The following is a 20478-nucleotide window of genomic DNA, read 5'->3' as shown; positions in this document are numbered from 1 at the left end:
ACCTAATAAATAAGAAGGCAGTCGTAGCGCAGAGGAACAAACTGTGCCTATAAACGCGACTAGTTGTGGGTTCAATCCTCACCCGAAGAAATGAAATATTTGTTTAAAGGGTCTAGCCCGATAAGCATTGGGCTATGGGCTAGAGAGAAGGTAGAGATGGTAGGTAGCTTTGACTGGAAGTAGGGTACCATTATATCCCGATTATTCCTGATATTTTTATGATAGCATTCTTTTTTTTTATAATATACTATTGCAATAAAATTGTTATAGTAAGCTAATATAAAATTTAACGGCACCTCTATCAAATATGTGGTCTATGTATAACCTACAAAGTTTAGAACGCACAAGAAAAATCTTATATACGTATTACGTAGTTAAAAGTTTGAACGCAACCATGTTGCTGAGAAATTCTTACAAAGAACTCTTAATATTTTTAATGACAGCACGAATAATAGCTGGAATAAACAAAGGAATATTCCAGGTTGAAGAAAACAACGACAGCTTACAGTTTATGAAATGTTTCACTATTATATCTGAAGTTCATCAAATAAGCTACAAAAGAACTATCGTTATTTATGAAGATGAGCATACTCTTGAAGATAATATAATTAATGTTTTTATGGATAAACTTATAGAGAATCAAATGCCTTTTATGAAAATAAATACAAGAGAGGAATTACTAAAACTTAGCAAGGTCTATGATGGCACTATGTTAATTGTTAGTTATTATAATAATTGTGAAGAAACATTGAATGTGGATCTGTCAATTTTCTATCTCAACTTCAAGTATATTTTTGTTATTGATTCATATATAGATGAAGTGTGTATTCAAGCCCTAGAATACACTCTATCTCCCGTTCTATATTATGATATCACATTTCTTACAAGGGCTCAAAACGATACTTATAAATTGGCAACATTAATCCCGGAAATCGATGAACATTCTTGCCGTGTATCTGAAAATGCACCGATGAAAGTTATAAACACATGCCATAATGGTACGCTGGAAAAAACTAAAATAACCTATATATTTCCAATAAAAACCCCAAGAAACTTAAAAAAATGTAATTTTAATGTGGGAATGGCGACACTATTTCCATATTCAGTATTGGATAACAAAGAGTCGTATAAAGATCTTGACCTCGTAAACGACAAAATCTATGGCGCAGATATAGAATATATGAAAATTTTTGCAAATATATTTAATGCGACACTAAAAATGCATTACATATTTAGAGAAGAGGAAAATCCCTACTTAGATTTCAATTTCTTAAAATATCTGTTTAACGGTACACTAGACGCCTGTGCAGGAGGCTTATATAGAATATATGGTGACGTTGTAGCCTACTCTGGTATATATTCAGGGCAGTCAGTAATTTGGACTTACACAGTGGAAAGACAAATAAGATCTTGGCAATCTTTAATAGTTAAAATAACGGGTCTTTACATATTTTTTATATTTTATATAATTTACACAGCACTTTGGAAATTGATTAGCAAGTATGATAATAGGTCTGATTCAATACAAGACACCCTCATCTACGCTTGGGGAGCGTTGATGGGTACGTCGGGATTACAGGACGCTCGTTGTCTTAAGCAGAAAATTTTAAACGTTGTTTACTTGATCATGTGTATACATTTATCATCATATATTGGAACTCAGCTTTATTACTATCTCACAATAGAACAACCGCCCCAAACTTTTAAAACTGTGGATGAATTGGCGCTTTCAGATAGAACACCATACTTAAGGTCCCTAACAAAATATTTTATCGATGATAAAAAACACAAGGCATTTGCCAATACATCACTCGAATGTGATAATTTTAAAGATTGTGAAAGGGCGATGCTAAAACATAAAGGTTCGACTATTATAATCGATGGCCAGCTGCCTCCACTTCAAGCAGCCACATCAGTTAACGACGAGGCGAGAGTCCTAGGCGTTCCTCAAGTAATACTGTTTGTTTATCACGAAATGCTTATGAGAAAGGATCACATGCTCGTGACGAAGTTTGACAAAATAACCGGGAGATTATTCGAAGCTGGTATTTGTCACAAATTGTATATAGAGGCTATTGGCATCACTGTAGTAGATAAAGCTAAGATTGCAAATGAGAATATATTGTCGAACAGCTATAGTTGTCTAGTTGGTTGCCAAATTACCTTGCGGGAGTCGGCGGGAGCATTTTATATATGGATCATTGGTTGCGGTCTCTCTTGCTGTGTCTTTGTGATTGAAATTCTTTTAAAAAGAAAATTAAAGAGTAAGACGACCTGAAAATAGATAATTATTATACGTGGTCAATTATGAACATTAACATATTTGCTTATATTCAAGCACTATATTTTTTGGAATGGTTTATCAAACTTCAAACCTTATAAAAAAAGATCTATCCTTCAGACCTTGGCTACATGTTCGGACTAGATGATAAAATAATATTATTATATTGTCACTTAAAAAATCTGTGACAAAATCCTTTTATTTTATATTGTTACTTGCACGTCATTTGTCAACGTTAGTTTAACTTTTGTGAAAATAATGCACAGATAATATACTATTGCAATATTAAACATATTTTCTTAAAACATTGTGTTATTTATATAAATAACAAAGATTAATTTATGGGAGCCGTGGGACGGTACGTGCAACGTATACAGTGGTTGTGAGTTAATATTAATAATGATTATATTTAAGTTATTTTGTTTCCACTTTAGTCGCAGTTTTCAATTGCTCGCACTCAAAACTGCGTAGCTCAAACGCTGAGCTCAGCAACTCAACGACTAGTGTCAAAACTGCGGCGGAGAGTGGAGAACGGAGTGTCTCTTAACACAAAGTTCCCTCCTGCCGTACGGGATAAAACGTTTACATATGCAGCGCGAGCTCTCATGCTGTTTGTATACCGCTTTTTTTATAGATAATCTACTCCTTCCTCCGTGTTCCTTCCTCGAAACATGAACAATATAAAAATCATTTTGCAATTCGGGCCAGTAGCCCCTCAGATCAGCATGTTCAAGCAAACAATCTCTTCCTTTTTGTAATATTAAGTTCGACTTTTTTTCAAGTTTTATAATTTTACACTATTTGTCTTCTTTATTATACGATCCAATAAGCGAAACGTCAATAATAATTTATTTACCCAAAATTAAATTTTTCGTATCTTTTACTTGGATGCAGAAAATTTCAATTGTATTTTGTATTTCAATTGTATATCGAAATGTGTAAAATATGTTTCCAATACCGCGAGTGTAGTAAAATCCACTGATAAGGCCTCAATGTTTCAGACTTTTCATAATATTTTCACAAGTTAACGTTACGTTTTTAAATCGAATATGGGAAAATTGTTCTTTCGTATATTGTGTTGGATAATATTTGTGCTATGTAAATACAATATTTTTTTTATTTTTTCCTTTTCTTAAAATATTTTTTAAAAAGGGAATTTATCCGTTTGACGTATGTGTATGAAGTATTGTAGGAACAATATATGAATATTATGGCTGATTCAAGTTCCCGATGCTTTGCTAAATTTCCGCCAAATTTTGGAGACATTGCGTGTTGAATGGCCGCCCTTTGCCTCGACAACAGAGCGAAGAAATGGAAATATATATTTTAAACAAATATTGCATTTCCTCGAGTGGGTATCTCAAACTCACAACCAGTAGGTTTACAGTTTTTGTATAGAACAAAGCTAAAGAATATTTACAAATCTAGTAGGTTAAAACTTTTTATTAACTAGCACAAACAAAGTTACGGGTGACAACTAGTACTATTTCTAACCATTTGGCAAATAAACATCAATAACAAAATTTTAAAAGATATAATTTTTTTCTATTCAGGCCAGATTTTCGCCTATTCCAACGGAGCAGAACCAATCGACATTAAAATAGAGGAAGGAGGCCAACGTCAAAAAGGACCAAAGTTCATAATGATGATACCTGATAAAAAACCTATTTTATCAGGATTAGATAAATATTAATAAAATTTTCCAAGTTTTATATAATTATTTGCGAATTTGGAGATTGTTGTGATTTAAAAGCACAAACGTGCGACCGTACGACAAGGAGTTGATTAATTTAATTTTATCGAGCTACAAGTATGTCGAAATTCTTATGCGCTTGTTAAGGTTTATTAACGTTGTGAGCATCTGTTGAGAGCTCACACTGAAGGGTAGGCAGAGGGAACCTAGTGTTAAGATACTCCGTTCCCCACTTTCTACCGAATTCTAGAAGCATTGCCTGTTAAATGAATAAATAGAAAAATAAACGTAAATAAATATATCACTTCCTCGAGTGTCACGCCTCCATTTTTATAGTCTCTAAAATTCAGTTACTGTAGAATCAAGAATGCAACAAAATACTAAAATATTTTTAATATCAAATTGCTGAATTGCTATTTCAGTATGTACTTCTTTCAAAGAAAATACTGCAAAATTAGTAATATAACGAACATACATAAAGTACAAAGGCATATTTGAAAATCTTTTGAGAGCAATTTCTGTTTACAAAATTTATAGCGACAAACTTTTATGAATTTGAGCCAGTTTTCTTGTTCGTGCATGGACAAGCTGCACGAATAATTAACAATGCTGGACAACAATTGACTGTAGAGTATGTTACATTTACAAACTACATTTCTCGTGTTTCTATTTTTTTCCCGTAGGTATAGCAAGATAGGGAAAGTGTTAAGATACTCGGTTTTCACGCACCGCCCAATGTTTAAGATATTACATGTTGAATATTAAATCAACAACTCGCGCTTGTCTTGTTGGTTTTACAAGGAAATAAAAATAGTTAATCTCTCCGAGTGGAAACGAATCTACAAGCACCACGACGACCTCCATAAAAACCATTCAAAATACTTGAAATCCATTTTATTAAAAGCAAAATAATCAGATAAGTTTGGATTAAAACTATTTCTAGTGAAATGAAATGAATGCGACGGAGCGTAAACTCCATCAAAAGTTATAGAAAAGATCTCTTTGAGGCCGCTTCCCAGCGTCTTGTGAAAAGATGCAGATCTTGAAGACTGGATGTCAAGTTGGGAATATGAAATATTTTATTCATTCCCCGTTCTATTCAAATTACTTATCTAAGACCTAAATACAAAATGGGAAATTGATTAGTAATAATATTATTATTTAAATGTAAAAACATATTGAAAAGGTATAAAAAATAAATGACTAGTTGTCTCTTGAAAACGCTTAAATTGAAAAGTTGTTAACATATATACCTATTATTTACTAAAAAAAGTTAAAAATCACTGGGTTATATTTTTAAACTTCACACTGTATCCCGCGCATAACTCAATTATTTTTCATAATTTTGAGACAGTGCAAGCAAGCAGCTATGTAGAGCTGTTTGAGAAGTTATCTTCTGCAGCAAGGGCGCCCCCCATGCGGGACTCCTAGTCTTGCGGCTGTAAACAGAGGGTTGAATTATTTGAATAACCAACCAACATATTTATAGCATTTTTTATAGCCAAAATGGAATCCACAATCGTCGTTTATATTCTGAATCTTAACAACTGAGTTACGATAGTCAAGAAAAAACCAAATTTACATAAAAAATCTTTAAATTTGTATATAAAACTTAAACATTAAAAGTCGACCAATTGTAAAAATATAATTTATTTAATAAAATACCTTACTCTCCACCATTCTATTATTAAGAGATCATCTAGACTTCTCTTTGTGGACGTAATTGTGCCATTTTTCTTATTCATTGGATTCACTCTTTGTGGATCGTGCTAAAGTTTTAATGAACCGCCTATTTCTATTATCTAATTTTACTGTTAAATTTGAAGAATTATTCCTTAAGAATGTTTTTTGTCGTAGTTTGGGTTAGTGAGCGCGAAGGGTACCTAAAATAAGTATTTTTTTATACAGCGTTTAAATAACGTCAGAAGATAGTTTCAACACACCTACCTAAATTAAATAAACTAATAATATCCAATAAAATTCGCCAAAAGTCGGTTTAACAGTCACAACAAAGAACAAAGGAACGGACATACATACTTACTTACGCTAACAACATAATCCTCTTTTCGGGGTTGATCGCAGTCGGGTGAGAAGAAAAAACTCATTTCTATTTCTTTCACTTCCTGTAGTAATAAAGTGCAAGTATTATTGGACTAGGGTAGGGTTAGAGTAAAACAATGATACTGACACATTTCGAGCAGCAGCCGAGCGGCTAAGAGAACAGAGGCAAAACAATAACTTTTAATTAAATCACCCCGGCTCGCTCCGAATGTCTCGCTGACTTCGCCTTTTAGAATATTATAATTTCTTTTGCATGTAAAAATATGCAAGTAATGTTATTTAATTTTTATGTTGATTTTTAATGTTGTTTTCTGAGTTTCACATTTTGCTCCGTACATAGCGAAGTTTGAAGACATTCAGTGTTGAGTATTCTGGTGGAACTTAACGCCGCTCTCTACCAGACATAAGGGCGGGGGGATGAAAACAATTTAATTATAACCATTACACAGAACAGGCAACGAACCCACACCTCACGCAGCAATGACATACCTACATATAAAAAAAAAAAAAAATCTCATATAACTTTAATTTCACGATTCATATACACGCATCTAACAAAGATGGCGGCAAGCATTCTGCGTACATTATTAAATTTGTAACTTTACATAGGTACCACATGAATTTTATACATTTATTTTCACTTAATAATGAAATAATATATATCTCTGTAAACTAACGATATATATAACTCTTCTTTGTTTTAATAATAAGATATTAAAAACTTACCGACGAAGTATTCCGAAACGAACCGTCTTCGAATACTTGTATCACAATCACTATCTCACATGGCTTTGCAAATATAAAATATCACAAAATATCTTTTTTTTTCGACGTTGACGTTGACAGTGATTTATTCAGCCAACATTATATTTTGCAATATTAAAAGCTTTAATTGTGTTATCATTTCTTTTGAATTATAATACACAAAGATTATTTATAATGATTAAATTATTTTTTTATTTATTTATAAGCTAATAATATTATTAATTATATTTATAATATACTGTAATAAATTATTATTATTTATGGATCGTTACAACCTTCACGCTGTATCAACTATATAGTAGGGTAGACAGAGTTCTCTCCGTTCCCCATTTTCCGCCGAATTTTTGAGTCGTTGCATGTTGAGTGATGGAACTGAACATCGCGCTTTACCTTTTTACCAGAGCGAGGAAATGAAATTATTAATACAAAATTTAAAAAATAGATAATAATTAATTCCCCGAGTGGAAATTGAACCCTCAAGAGTTGCGTTTTCAGACATATACTTCTGCCACTGCCAAAACCGCCTCAATGTAATTTATTGAACTCGCAACCACCAAACAACATCTGCAATACATTTATTCCACTCCAGTTCATCGAAATGGAGATGCTGGAACTCCCAGTATAAAACTAACATTTAATTACGCTTTAAACGCTACACTAACCAAACTAGACTGGTCTTGCTTTAGTTAGCTAAACTAATGTTCGAACTTCATCTGTTAATTACTCCTAGGTCTAGATGTTAACTTGTAGTCCTTACACAGAATCGACAATTAAGGATTTAATTGATGTTAAATTAGTAGAAATAGATGCATATACACAATTAAATCGAGTGCCTTATTTTTTATTTTTGCAATATTTTTTGAGACGTTGTGTTACGTGGCGGAACTTAACGCCATGTTTTGCTTTGTATAATTCGAATTAAAAATATTCTTCATTCAAATAAGATTATTGTAAGTAGTTTTGAATCGTCCAATGAACATATAAACAAAAGGCTACCACCGGTTCGGAAGGCAGTTCTGCTGAAAAGAGCCGGCAAGAAACTCAACAGTTGCTCTTTTCAAAGTCAATGGTATAATTTAATTATTACATTTATCAGCAGCTTTCCTTCATTACATTCAATAGACATTAATTCCATATATGTTTATCCTCTAAATATTCTTGAACAGTGTAATAAGCTTTATTTGTTAGAGTTTTCTTTACATATAACTTAGAATTCACTGCGGAATTTTATTATATTAATACCTGCTCAATATTGTTTTTATACTGAAATAAAAATATTTATATTAAATATATTTCCCATTAAGTACTTAAATCTAAAATAATTATTTTGAATAGAACGAGGAATGAATAAAATATTTCATATTACCAACTTGACATCCAGGCTTCAAGATCTGCATCTTTTCATAAGACGCTGGGAAGCGGCCTCAAAGAGATCTTTTCTATAACTTTTGATGGAGTTTACGCTCCGTCGCATTCATTTCATTTCACTAGAAATAGTTTTAATCCAAAACTTATCTGATTATTTTGCTTTTAATCAAATGGTTTTCAAGTATTCTGAAAGGTTTTTGTACGTGGAGGTCGTCGTGGTGCTTGTAGATTCGATACCTAAATTAATTATTTTAAATTTCTTGTTCTGGTAACAAAACGAAGCGCAGGATATAGTTCTTAATATTTGGTGGTGCGTGAAAACTGAGAGTCTTACACTACTTTCCCTCTATCTTAACTATTATGAAAAAGGGAAAAAGGAGGCAAAATCTTCAAATTCCATTACTTTACGTAGTTTGTAAATGTAACGTACCCTACAGTGTTAATTTTCAGCTAGTCCATGCATGAACAAGGAAACCAGCCCAAATTCATGCAAGTTTTTAAAAGATTTTCAAATATGCCTTTGTGCGTTCGTTATAATAATAATTCTGCAGTATTTTCTTTGAAATAAGCTATTCTTAACCATATCAAAATAGCAATTTAGCAATTTCATATTAAAAATATTTTAGTATTTTCATTGCATTCTTGGTTTTACAGTAATTGAATTTACTTTAGAGACTATATAAAATTGGAGTAATAGTATTTTTTATAAGAAAACGAGCAAATTAATAAATAAATTAATAGATGATATAATTTTTTTGCATCTTTATGCAGTACTTACTAGCTTTTACTTGCGGCTTTGCTCGGTCTTTCAAATAGAAATAAATAAGATATGTATGACATGACACATTACCTATGTGAGCCCTACTAAACGGATAATCCAACAAAATACTGTCCATCTTTAATTCACAGACCTTAATACAGCACTATAATCCTTAAAAGAAATTTTTCAAAAAAATATATTTTCATAGGTACATATAACAAGTTACGTTAATTATATTAATAAAGTGTTTTACATTTACAGGACAATGTCTAGGACCATCACGTGTAAACTGAAGGCAGTCTAATCTACGAGATGAATGTAGACAAAGACTAACATATCTATTATATATGTAATATACTGGTATACATAAATCACTTATAAGTTCGCATTGGATTTTCAACCTTATTTCTAATATTAATAAACGTTATATCGATTTATTATTTGTTACAACATCATTGTCAAAGGTCCACTTGAAATAGCAAACAGTATGTTCTAACGAGGGGCCTGAATGTCCGTCTTTATTATTAGCCAGATTTTACTTAGCGAAAGCTTCGGTCCTATATATATATGACTAAATAATATGACTGTTCTCACAGAAGCTCGATGTTTAAGCTGTTTTTTAATCTTCATTTTTTATGCTGTACGGTGCACCCTTATATTCCACAGATTCTTTAGCCAGCAGGAATCGCTTCCTTGCTTTTTTTACTGTAAAGATCATCATGATATTATCGTGTCTAGCACCGTCGTTAGTCTTCTATAATACAAAAAATACAGTAGAATTGATAGCCTCCTTTTCTTACAGATTAGGCTAAATAAAATAATAAACATGATTGTGCTTCACATAGTTTATTTATTATTAAACATTATCATTACTGCGAGCGAAGCGAACGATGTTGGGTAGTAAAAGGCGAACAAAAAGTCTCTTCCTCTTCTCCTCTTAATTATGATAATAATTTTGTAACCAAAAAAATATATACAAATTCTTCAAGACCTTAAAACATTTAATTTCCATATTATGTCGCGTCGAAAAGTTTGTAAAAAAATGAAAGCGGGAGAATGCAACTTTTTAATTAACCAAATGCTTCGCCGACAAATACACTGGAATCTCTCATTAAACTTAATCTAAGGAAACAAATTGCTGACACTGCAAGAAAATTGAATAGCATTTCAACATTTTTCCTTTCAATTTCCAACTTTGTAAATATTATTTAAAATACGCTTTATCCTCAATGACAGGGTAGTCAGCGGGAACCTTGTGTTAAGAAGTGGAGAACGAAGCGTCCTTCTTAAACTTTTCGTCGAATTATTGAGGATATGTTTCTTGAAAGGCGGAAGTCGCACTTTGTTTAGCGCGAAGCAAAAAATGAAAAAAAAAAAACGGACAAGCACGAATTGAGCTCGCCCACCGTTGGGCGGTCCCATACAAAAATTAGAGCTTCTCGAGCTTTTTATGAGCTTTTTATGAAATTCAGCTTTCAATACCCCAAATTTTACACCCCCTTTTTAAGGCTATTATTTTTTAGGATTTAACCACAAAAGAGTAGTTTTCAGTATTCATTACTTTCCTGAACTAGTATTACCTGTAGGTGCTAGCTTCCTCGCTCGCTCTAAGTTAGATTTCGTTACTTAGTTCTATTATACATTTAAAATTTATTGCGTGGCGGAACTCAACACCGTGCTTTCAGCTCATTACCACCAGGAAATGAAAATAGAAAACAACCCCACTGCGCCACAAAGGCCTCCCACTGCTGTTTTTTTAGCTTAATTGAGCTAAACATAAAAAAAACGTAATAGAAGCATATTTCCAAGTTGCATTATGATTCATGTATGATACCAGAAACCAGACCAGTCCACGTCCAGACGCGTCCGGTCAAGCGATACACGTCGCTGCTCCGTATTCACCGCGTGGAGCGTGGACGGACTACTTTGCATGAGCTCGTGCTGATGGCACGTTTATTTTATATTTACTATATTCGTATATGGTATATCTGGTACATATTTTGCTAATTGTTTCCATTTCTACCGAATTATATATTTGTTTATAAGACATCTTGTTTGTCTTTACTGATATTATGAAGGTGAAGTTGTTATCACAAAATAATATTTAAAGAATAGTTTCCCCCAATCGAACGCCACCACCACCAAACACACCACAACCACCATGTTTTATTAAGTCGTTCTACCAATGAAAAGTAAAAAAAACTTTCAAAAATTTATTTCCTCAAAATAAGAAAAATAGATGAATAACTAAGAATATTTTATTAGCTTCAACGCTTGTCCAAAGTCAACCACGAAACTTATCCTGACAGGTCCCAACATGTCTAATCGAGGTGTTTACACGTGTTCCTTATACAGGGTGTGTACATTGTACAGTATAGTGTATACATTTGTGTATTGTACACCGTGTACCTGATTGTGCTCCAAATCCCAATACAATAGCTATCACTCTAGTTTATAGAAGCTAGCACGACTCGCTTATAAGTCAACGGAATATCGGGGTTTTGCTGCACAAGCATTATTCGTAAGTTTATTGGAGAGGAGAATATAAATTTTATGTAGGTATATATATAAAAATATAGTAATATATAATATATGAGAGAGGCGGTCGTGGCGCAGTGGCGTGACGGTTGTGGGTTCGATCCTCACTCGAGGAAATAAAATATTTATTTAAATTTATATTTTCTTTTTTTGCTCTGGTTTCGAGGCAAAACGCGGCGTTTAGTTCCGTCACACAACACGCAATGTCTCCAAAATTCGGCGGAAAGTGGGGAACGGAATGTCATAGTAGGTAACCATACAACGAGTCACTCCTCCGAGTAAGAATAACAACACTATAGTTTAATTATGTTTATTTTATTTCTTCAACTTAGACTGACATCAAATAACAGTGTTCGTCCAAAACTTATCTGCGATCGAATTACATTTATGCAACGAAGCAATTCTACATCCTTTTCTTATCTTAAAATATGTATATTGTATAACTTTATATGTAGAATTTCTTGCAAGTTTTGCTTCAAGTTAGTTTTCCTTTTATTTAATGATACTGGTACGGAATAAATGTATGTGAAATTTTATTTGTTCTGTATTTGATAAATATATTGAAGATTTCTCATACTCTACTCATACTCTACCTCCAGTCATATTGAAGGTCAAGCAAGGTCTCCTCCTGCCTCTCTTAACACTCACATGTTCACAGCTGATAGAGATATAAAGATGATAAAATGAACATAATCCCCCAAGGCTCCGGCTTAAAGAAAATATAGAATACTAGCGGCCCGCTCGCGGTTTCACCCGCGTGAACTATGTTATTATTAATTTCTGTCTCCATGGATGTGTCCTAGTGACGTCTATGCAAAATTTGAGACTCCTAGCATTTGTAGTAACGAAGTTTCATACAAATTTTCGACCCCAAAAACAACCCTTTAGAAGTCGAATATTGCAAATTCCCGTCTTAGCGAGCACCTACGTCCTATAAATAACTCCTATGCAAAATTTGAGATTTCTAGCACATGTAGTTTCTGAGATTTCGTGATGAGTGAGTGACCTTTCGATTTTATATATATATATAGATATAGATTTAGTTATTCTCATCATACTATAAATACATAACCCTCTCTTCCGTTAACACAGTCGGATAAAAAACACCGAGTCTCGTAAATTATTTGCACAGTTGTTGTGACAATTACTAACTTGTTGCTACTGACCCTAATTGTAGGTTTAAAATGAGTTCAACAGGATAAAGAGAGTACCTACTTGTAAATAAGAATTAAAGCTAGTCTAGTTTGATTATATTTTTAATAGTTTGGTTTTTATAAAAATACAAAGTAGCTTCATATACCTACCGCATACAGCAGGGTAGGCTGAGAACCTAGTGCTAAAACACTCCGTTCTCTACTCTACGCCTCATTGTGTACTGAGTGGCACAACTTAACGCTGAGATTTCTCATACCAAAGCGGAGAATTAAAAACATATATAAATAAATTTTCTTAGAAGTAAGAATTGAAATCATAACTATCATTACATTACAATTAGACACTGTATCACTGTGAACCAGTAGTGTCTATATAAAAGGGCTTTCAAGGTCTTTCTTATCTATATATATAAAAGAACTTGTCCTCACTGACTGAGGTAAGACGCACGCACAGCCGTAACCGCTGTGCATAGAAGCGTGAAATTTGGACATATGTTTACTTTCGTAATCTGGACATCCACTAAGAAGGGATTTTGAAAAATTTTAACCCTAAAGTTATGAAAGAGGGGTTCAAAGTTTGTATGGAAAAAAAATTAAATCGGCACAGATTTTTATAAAATTTGAAATTTAGATTTTTAAAAGTATTTAATTGAACACGTGTTTCAGCGTTTTCTAGAATTCTCCCCCTAAGGATGCAAATAAGGGGTTGAAAGTTTGTATAGATTTTTTTTTAAATCGGCACCAATTTTTATAAAATTTGAAATTCAGACTCTTAAAAGTATTTAATTGAGCACATGTTTCATGGTTTTCTAGAATTCTTCCCCTAAGGGTGCAAATAAGGGGTTGAAACTTTGTATGGAAAAATCTTTAAAACGCTACCGATTATTATAAAATTTTTAATTTAGACTCTTAAAAATATTTCATTGAACACATGTTTCGTGGTTTATTAGAATTCACCCCTAATTACGCAAGCGAAGCTGCGCGCGTCCGCTAGTCAAGAAATATATACCGAGAGCTAGTAATATCCGGCCTCTATATCTTGAGGCCGTCGTGGCGCAGCGGCACAAGGGTGTGACTGTAACGCGACGGTTGTGGGTTCAATCCCCATTCGAGGAAGTGCAATATTTATTTACGTTTATATTTACATTTCTTCGCTCTGGTGTCGAGGTAAAGCGCGGCGTTGAGTTCTGCCACTCAACACGCAATGCCTCCAGAATTCGGCACAAAGTGGGGAACGGGGTATCTTAACACTAGGTTCCTTCTACCTACCGTGCTGCGTGCGGGATACAGCGTGAAGCTGATTTTTCATTTGTATTTAGTTAAATCTACTACAAGGATGACGAAATTGTAATATTTAAAAAAAGTATTTAAATATGATTCAAAATTTGCAAAAAATATTTAAAAAATTGCAAATATATTATTGTAGCACCAAATGAGCGTAATGTATAGGTGTTATACTATAATATAAATTTTAGGCCTATTTCAACTAATCTTAGTAAAATTGGATTCATTTAAAATATTTTTTTAACCCACATTCATCAGAGCTATGCAACAAAAGCATTGAAATTATGTCTTTAAAGATATAACAATTCTTCTTCTTCTATTCTTCCAAAGATGTGTAAAAAAAATGAATGGGACGCCCGGAGTTTAGTAGTCCCTTCGTTCTCAATTACATTGCCACTTAAAAAAAGACTACCTGCTATAGAAAATGCCGCAAAATTGTAAAATAGTAAATGTGCTACTTGTCTCTGCGTAATATAGAGAGATTAAAGTTATGTTATAGTTAAATTGTGCTTAATTTAACGCTGTGGTAGTACGTACAGTATGTGTTCAATGAGTACTTGGGGAATGTATTTTTTTTATTTTCACGCGTTATCCCGCATACTGCATGCATATTTCGTTCTCCACTTTCAAAATCGAGACACTGAATGTTAAGTGACGAAACTCAACGGTGGACTTTGTCTTCTAGAGTAGGAGAATGATAATAATTTTTGCCCCGGTTGGGAATTGAACCCACACCCATCATGTTTTCAGTCAGACGCTGTCCAATTGTACCAAAATGAAAAATGTTTATGTTATAATATATTATTATATCATCTATCCAACCTGGTTTAGTAATGAACCACTTTGGCTCAGCTTCAGAGAATCTATAAATGAACAGAAACTGAAGAATGGACTAAAATCTCATCAATCTCATCATTATTTTTTAATATATAGTCAGAATAAGTCATTTAAAAAGCTCGGCGTTAAGTTCCGCCACACTACGAGTACCTCGAATTCGGGAAGAACGAAGTGAACAGTGTTTGGACACTAATCTAACATTGAAATAAAACGTGAAAAACAGTAGAATTAAACTATTATCGAATATAGACTGGAATTTCGAGCGTATCAAAGAGCAGGATGCGACACTTTAAGAAGAATATTTGTTCAATCATTGGTGAGATCAATGTATTGTAATTTAATAAACATATATATTTGATCTGGTCGTAGAATCACTGGTAAGTACGAAATAAAACTTAGAAGTTCAATGATCTTCTGTGTATTCTTAGTTCTGAATTGAGAAAATATATCTAGACTAGAAGTAAAAGTAATAAAATCCTAGGATACTAATGGGATAGAGAATTACTCTTAATACCTTAAATACTTCTTAAGCAATTCCCATTCGACTCGCTTTTCAATACGCAAGACCTCCCTATCCTTATTATGAACTATAGGGATATAGCGTAATAAATAAAAATCTTAATTTATCTTTTATGAACTTCTATAGCATTGAGATAATCTAATGTTAAGTGTTAAGACACTCCGTTCCCCAAGCGCACAATTTTCTAAATGTTGTGTTTTTAGTGACGGAGTTTAACACCGCGCTTGTATAAGCCTTGATTATCGATGTTTTTTCCATATCAAGCCCAATATCTCCTCAATTTATTAAACAAGCTTTGTTAATAAGTAATGGTAATAACACTATTACTATTATTAATTATTATTTTAATATAATATTAGTTAATAAATTATATTATTTTTTATTAAAAATAAGTGACGACTAGACAAGTGCATATTCCTAACCATTGTTGAGATGCTGTGCTTTTGAATCAAATAAAAATTTCACGGTTCAATCATCTCGAATGTCCAAACACTTCTATCTCGTTCTAACACTCACACATCAGATATTGCCGTCTCTCTCTATTCGGGATCCTAGACGCAGCTGATATCGACGCAGCCTTATCACTACATTATCAAACAGGCAATTATAGATTTTATTAACTTATTATTAAAGGTTAGATTAGTTTGTGTTGGCAATATAAGAGGTTGTTCACATACCTGAATGGCCGTATCTCGTAGTATTCTAGAATGGATCCCGCATTCACCAGTATCGCTCCGACCGTCAGAGGAGGTGGACGTGTCGTTTGAAAATAAATACCGGCTTTCGCGAGTTTGCTGCACATATTTTTACTTTGAACAAAGTTTTAAGTTATGTGTGTGTTTTGTGCTAAGTGATCACGATTTCCAGTGGGATAAATTGAAGGTAATTTATGAGTTTTTTCGTAACAACCACACCGACTGACGGACGAGTTAATTTCTTATGGTATGCAAGTGGAACCTGTTTTTCGTCCGGTCAACCGTGGGAAGGAATTTCGCTGCAATTATTGACACTATTGTTTACTTCAGACGTAACGTTGTGTAATGTTTCGAAATTATTTAAGACGGTAGCTTAAAATTTACTTATTATAATCATTTATTTCTTTTATAATTATAATAAAAATCCAAAGAATTTATTAGGTTAAACACGCTTATCTCTAGAACTGGTTTAAATTAAAACAAATCTCTTCAATCATTCTGTGTTATCATTTTACTTATTGCTATTTGATTATGCAGACGAAGCCGCAAGTGAAAGCTAGTATTTCTAAATATTATTTTAGGATTTTATAGCAAAATTTTCCATAAAATCATTTAAGCTTAATAGTCGTTGGAGCGTTATGGTAATATACCAAGAGCTCCGAGCAAACAAGCGATCCATCTCAAGCACCCATTCCAATAATGAGAGTTCTGATATCGAGAAGGAAACAATGGTACGTTTAACCGGGTTCCCCATTACGTTTGGTTTATTCAGGCAATTGCAGTTAAATTTAACTGTAAGAGTTAAATATTAACTTTTTATTTGTAGTAACAGTTTTTTCTTTATAGATATTTATGGTTTTGATGTTGGGTAAGTTGTTGTTTTTATGGTTTTGGTTATTATCGGAATGTAATATCTTTATATTTTTTTTATAAATTTTCTATATATTATTTCTACTGTATAGTAAGTAGTAGTGTTAGAACACTCTCTGCTATTATATTTTACAACGAAACATATTATTATTATTATGAAAAACAACTAAATATTACATTGTTATTGAAAGTAACGTACAAAAAATATGTATAACCAACCACCCAAAGTGAAAGTTGATTTAAACGAATTCGGATATCGATGACATTTTATGATTAACATTTTGAAATCTTTTATAAGAAGTTACTTACCTACTTACTTTTGGAGTTTTTTAGACAAAGATATGGCAGTGTTTAGTCTCTCCGTCCTACCATTTTCCATATGTATTACTACTAGCTTGTACATGCGGTTTCGCCAGCGTGTTCAAATGAAAGTAACGAAGAATTGTAAATAGCACAACATCTAAGTGCTCGAAATACCCATCTCTCCTCAAATACCTGCAGTAAGTTATATTAATAACTTTCCTCGAGTATCTAACAAAAACTTTAGTTCCTGAGATCAGCCAAACCAAACAAACTTTTCAGCTTTATTATAGTATAGTCTACTACTAAAAATAAATATTATTATTCCTATGAATGAACCCATAATTATCGCGTAAAGTCAGTAGTGTACCACAAGGACGCATTACATAACCTTTTCTCATAACACATTAATATTCCACTCATGTAGAGTGAGTTACATTCAACAGAATAATAAATATTATATTAATCGATTTTCTTTGTAATAGAAGCCCCAAAAGCAGCTAGCATTATATTATATAGCAGTTTAGGTTATATCCCACATATAGTAGGGTAGGCGAAGGGAACCTTGAAGGGGGCAGAGGGAACCTAAAATAATTCCAAAACAAACAATGATCACATTACATGACATCACTGGCATTATTTTTAGTGAATTATTTACGTACAACAGTTGGTAGATGAAGTAGCATTGCAGGAGTCACAATAAACTCTGGTCACGGAGACAATTACAAAATAGCAAATAAATATATATTATAAATTCGGTGGAAAGTGGGGGATGTCGAAAAGAAATCTTCTTATAATTATTAGGAAGGCAGGAATTGTATATAGCAAACTTGATAAATGGATAATCTAACACAAAAATAATATTTCAATTCGATCCAGCAGTTCCTGAGATTAGTGCGAGCAACCAAATAAACTCTTACAATCCAACTTTATAATAGTAGTATAAATTATAACATTCCATATCGTTCCAATCAATTTGATTGACAAAATAAATAGGATTTAAAATATGGGTCCCTAAACAACATTTCTAACTTCGCGCTATAATAACTCACGTTTATTGTTTTGGACGTAGAACAATTATTCAGACATTATACCGTCACTTGCCGGTTGAATTTGTAACTGCGATACAATGAGTGGGTAAATGTGTGTTTAATGGTGGCAGAGATATTTTCTTTTGTGTCTGTCTCTTCGAGAGCGAAGATCGTGGGTTCGATTTCTCTGTTTTTCGCACGTAGCAAGGTATGCATAGCAGAGGGCTTGGACCTGGAAATTTACTGTCCATCAAAATATTTTTTGACGTTTTCCTGGATCATTTTAAGCATTTGCTTGTTTCGCTGCTTGCGTGTTATGTGGAATACAACGCCGAGCTGTCTTCTTCCCAGAACGAAGAGTTGAAAATAATTAATTCCTCCTAATAGTAATCGAACCCAATGGGCTACAATGGCCACAAATTCAGAATAATCACTGATTTATAACACAAAAATAAGAAGACATGGGTGTCAAGTATGTCATATAATATTATTCTTGAAAAGTAGTATATCTTTTGTTTCTTGTTTATATCTGACAATACTTACACGTGTATTACATTAGGAAAATAGCCTTTCTATCAACATAAAAGGACTTACGATTGTCAGTAATATCAGTATTCAATATCGAGGTGCTAGAATATCTTCAATTCATTCAGGAATCTTTCACATTTTATGGCTAAGAGTTTTTATATTTATATATGAAACTACAGTTAGTAAGTTACTGACAACACTGTAGAAGAACTTTAAGAAAAGATTCCTTTTACGGAGAAGGAAAGTATAGGATAATAAGTTTTATAATCCATTTTGTTAAAAATAAAGAAAAACCTTAGTAATATTTTTTAGTCAACCGTGATCTTTCCCTACTTCTTGTTAATATTAAATGTGCAAAATAAACGAAATTCTGATAATCCAACCATATTTTATAATATAGAGAAAAACCGAAATAATACTCCATTGATATTCTCGTAGATTTCTTCAGGGAAATTCGTTCAGTGATTTCGTTTTTTTTTTGCTTAGCTGATCTCGCAAATTGGGGTGTTGGGAATACTTTCAAATTCAAACTTCATAAGATATTTCTGTAAAGTCCTACGCTACGGGAAATTCTTATTTACTTGATTATGACGAAAATGAGGTATTGTATAATTGTGTATTGATTTTTTAAAATTATTCTTTTTTATTTTGCGGTATATTTTTTCATTAATTATAAGTAGGGATATAATAAATTTATTTAGTAATTACATTTTTGTTGATAAAATCCTAAACATAAGCCTAACAAGGCCAATGTGTGACAGTGGAAAACCTCATATGCTTATCTATATCCACACTCGGGGATATTTAAATTATTTTCAATTTTATGGTAAAACAATGCGCGACTATAACTTCCCCCATTCAATACGCAATATCTCAAATTCGGGAAAAAAATGTAAAAGGTAGTGTCTAAACACTACACCACCCATTGTGTCTTTTTGTTAGTTAACACCTTGTAATCCGGACAACTTACGAATATATTAAAAATGAATATATAAAAAAAATTAAAAAAAATAAATGTGTAAATAATATGATTCTTTAAGATTCAACGCCTATTATCTCCATCTCGTAATGGCGGAAACACGTGGGATTTGAACACGTTGTAAAACACCCACGTTAGGTGTTGATAATACAATGATTTGTAAGTCGGTAGGCAGTAATTGGTTGACGCCTGTTGAACCTCATTAGTCTATGTAATATGGTGATAAGTGATTGTATGTGATGATTGTGTGGGTTTTATTCTATTATTGGTAATGATGGGTTCAAATCTTATTTTAGGGGAAAATATAGATTTGTTTTATTGAACATTTTATATGATATATTAAGACTTTCATAGCTCAGCGGTAAAGCGTCTGATTATAAACGCGACTAATCAAATAAATAATTAAGTTATACCGAGAGTTAATCGAACCCATGACTATTACCCATCTCATCAAACACTCGTTCGTACTACCTTAAATTAATAAAAAAAAAACATAAAAATAATAATTTAAAATTGGTGTAAATGCAGCACGAGGGAACGAAAACGCGGAAGCGGCAGATTTGATTCTGACGAAATTTTAAGAGATTATACTCCAAACCAATTACTTTTGCCTTAAATTTTTGTTTTTTAACGTAAAAACATAATTTGAATATGTATTTTAATATTTTAAATATATACCTGACGTCTGTCATGGTAGAGTGAACTATGTGACTGGTTTAACTTCTTAAGAAGTTTTAAGTAAGTTAAATCTATCGATATATTAGAAACTAGCGGACGCGCGCAGCTTCGCTTGCGTAATTAGGGGTGAATTCTA

General features: G+C 32.7%; 3 protein-coding genes across 6 annotated transcripts in view; all 3 read left to right on the top strand.

Annotated features, from left to right (window-relative positions):
* The first annotated feature begins 307 nt into the window (after positions 1 to 307).
* Positions 308 to 2401, top strand: LOC146538825 (uncharacterized). Its single transcript, XM_085185711.1, has one exon. It carries the CDS (start codon positions 308 to 310, stop codon positions 2276 to 2278), a length of 1971 nt encoding a protein of 656 aa, XP_085041837.1. The 3' UTR covers positions 2279 to 2401.
* A 929-nt stretch (positions 2402 to 3330) lies between these two features.
* On the top strand, positions 3331 to 3979 carry LOC146538824 (uncharacterized). The gene is made up of 2 exons (XM_085185312.1): positions 3331 to 3379; positions 3835 to 3979. Exons 1-2 carry the CDS (start codon positions 3331 to 3333, stop codon positions 3972 to 3974), a joined length of 189 nt encoding a protein of 62 aa, XP_085041438.1. The 3' UTR covers positions 3975 to 3979.
* Positions 3980 to 15980: 12001 nt separating this feature from the next.
* LOC146538818 (rho-related GTP-binding protein RhoN-like) overlaps positions 15981 to 20478 on the top strand; it is a 102661-nt gene continuing 98163 nt past the window's right edge. For all 4 annotated transcript variants that reach the window (XM_085185503.1, XM_085185504.1, XM_085185502.1 and 1 more), the window contains exon 1: positions 15981 to 16143. The gene's annotated coding sequence lies outside the window, so the exon portion shown is untranslated. The remainder of the gene's footprint in view (positions 16144 to 20478) is intronic.

This window comes from Heliconius melpomene, chromosome 5 (assembly GCF_056956725.1).
Source record: "Heliconius melpomene rosina isolate 202511_hmr_F chromosome 5, ASM5695672v1, whole genome shotgun sequence".
NCBI lineage: Eukaryota > Metazoa > Arthropoda > Insecta > Lepidoptera > Nymphalidae > Heliconius > Heliconius melpomene.
Note: the sequence above shows the minus strand (reverse complement) of the source record. Positions and strands in the feature narration are given on the sequence as shown.

Excerpts from the sequence above, each read along its gene's own strand:
- LOC146538825 (XM_085185711.1), top strand. The coding sequence starts at position 308 with ATGTGGTCTATGTATAACCTACAAAGTTTAGAACGCACAAGAAAAATC.
- LOC146538824 (XM_085185312.1), top strand. The coding sequence starts at position 3,331 with ATGGGAAAATTGTTCTTTCGTATATTGTGTTGGATAATATTTGTGCTA. Across the intron at positions 3,380-3,834 it reads TTGGATAATATTTGTGCTAT|GCCAGATTTTCGCCTATTCC; the intron begins GTAAATACAATA and ends TTTTCTATTCAG.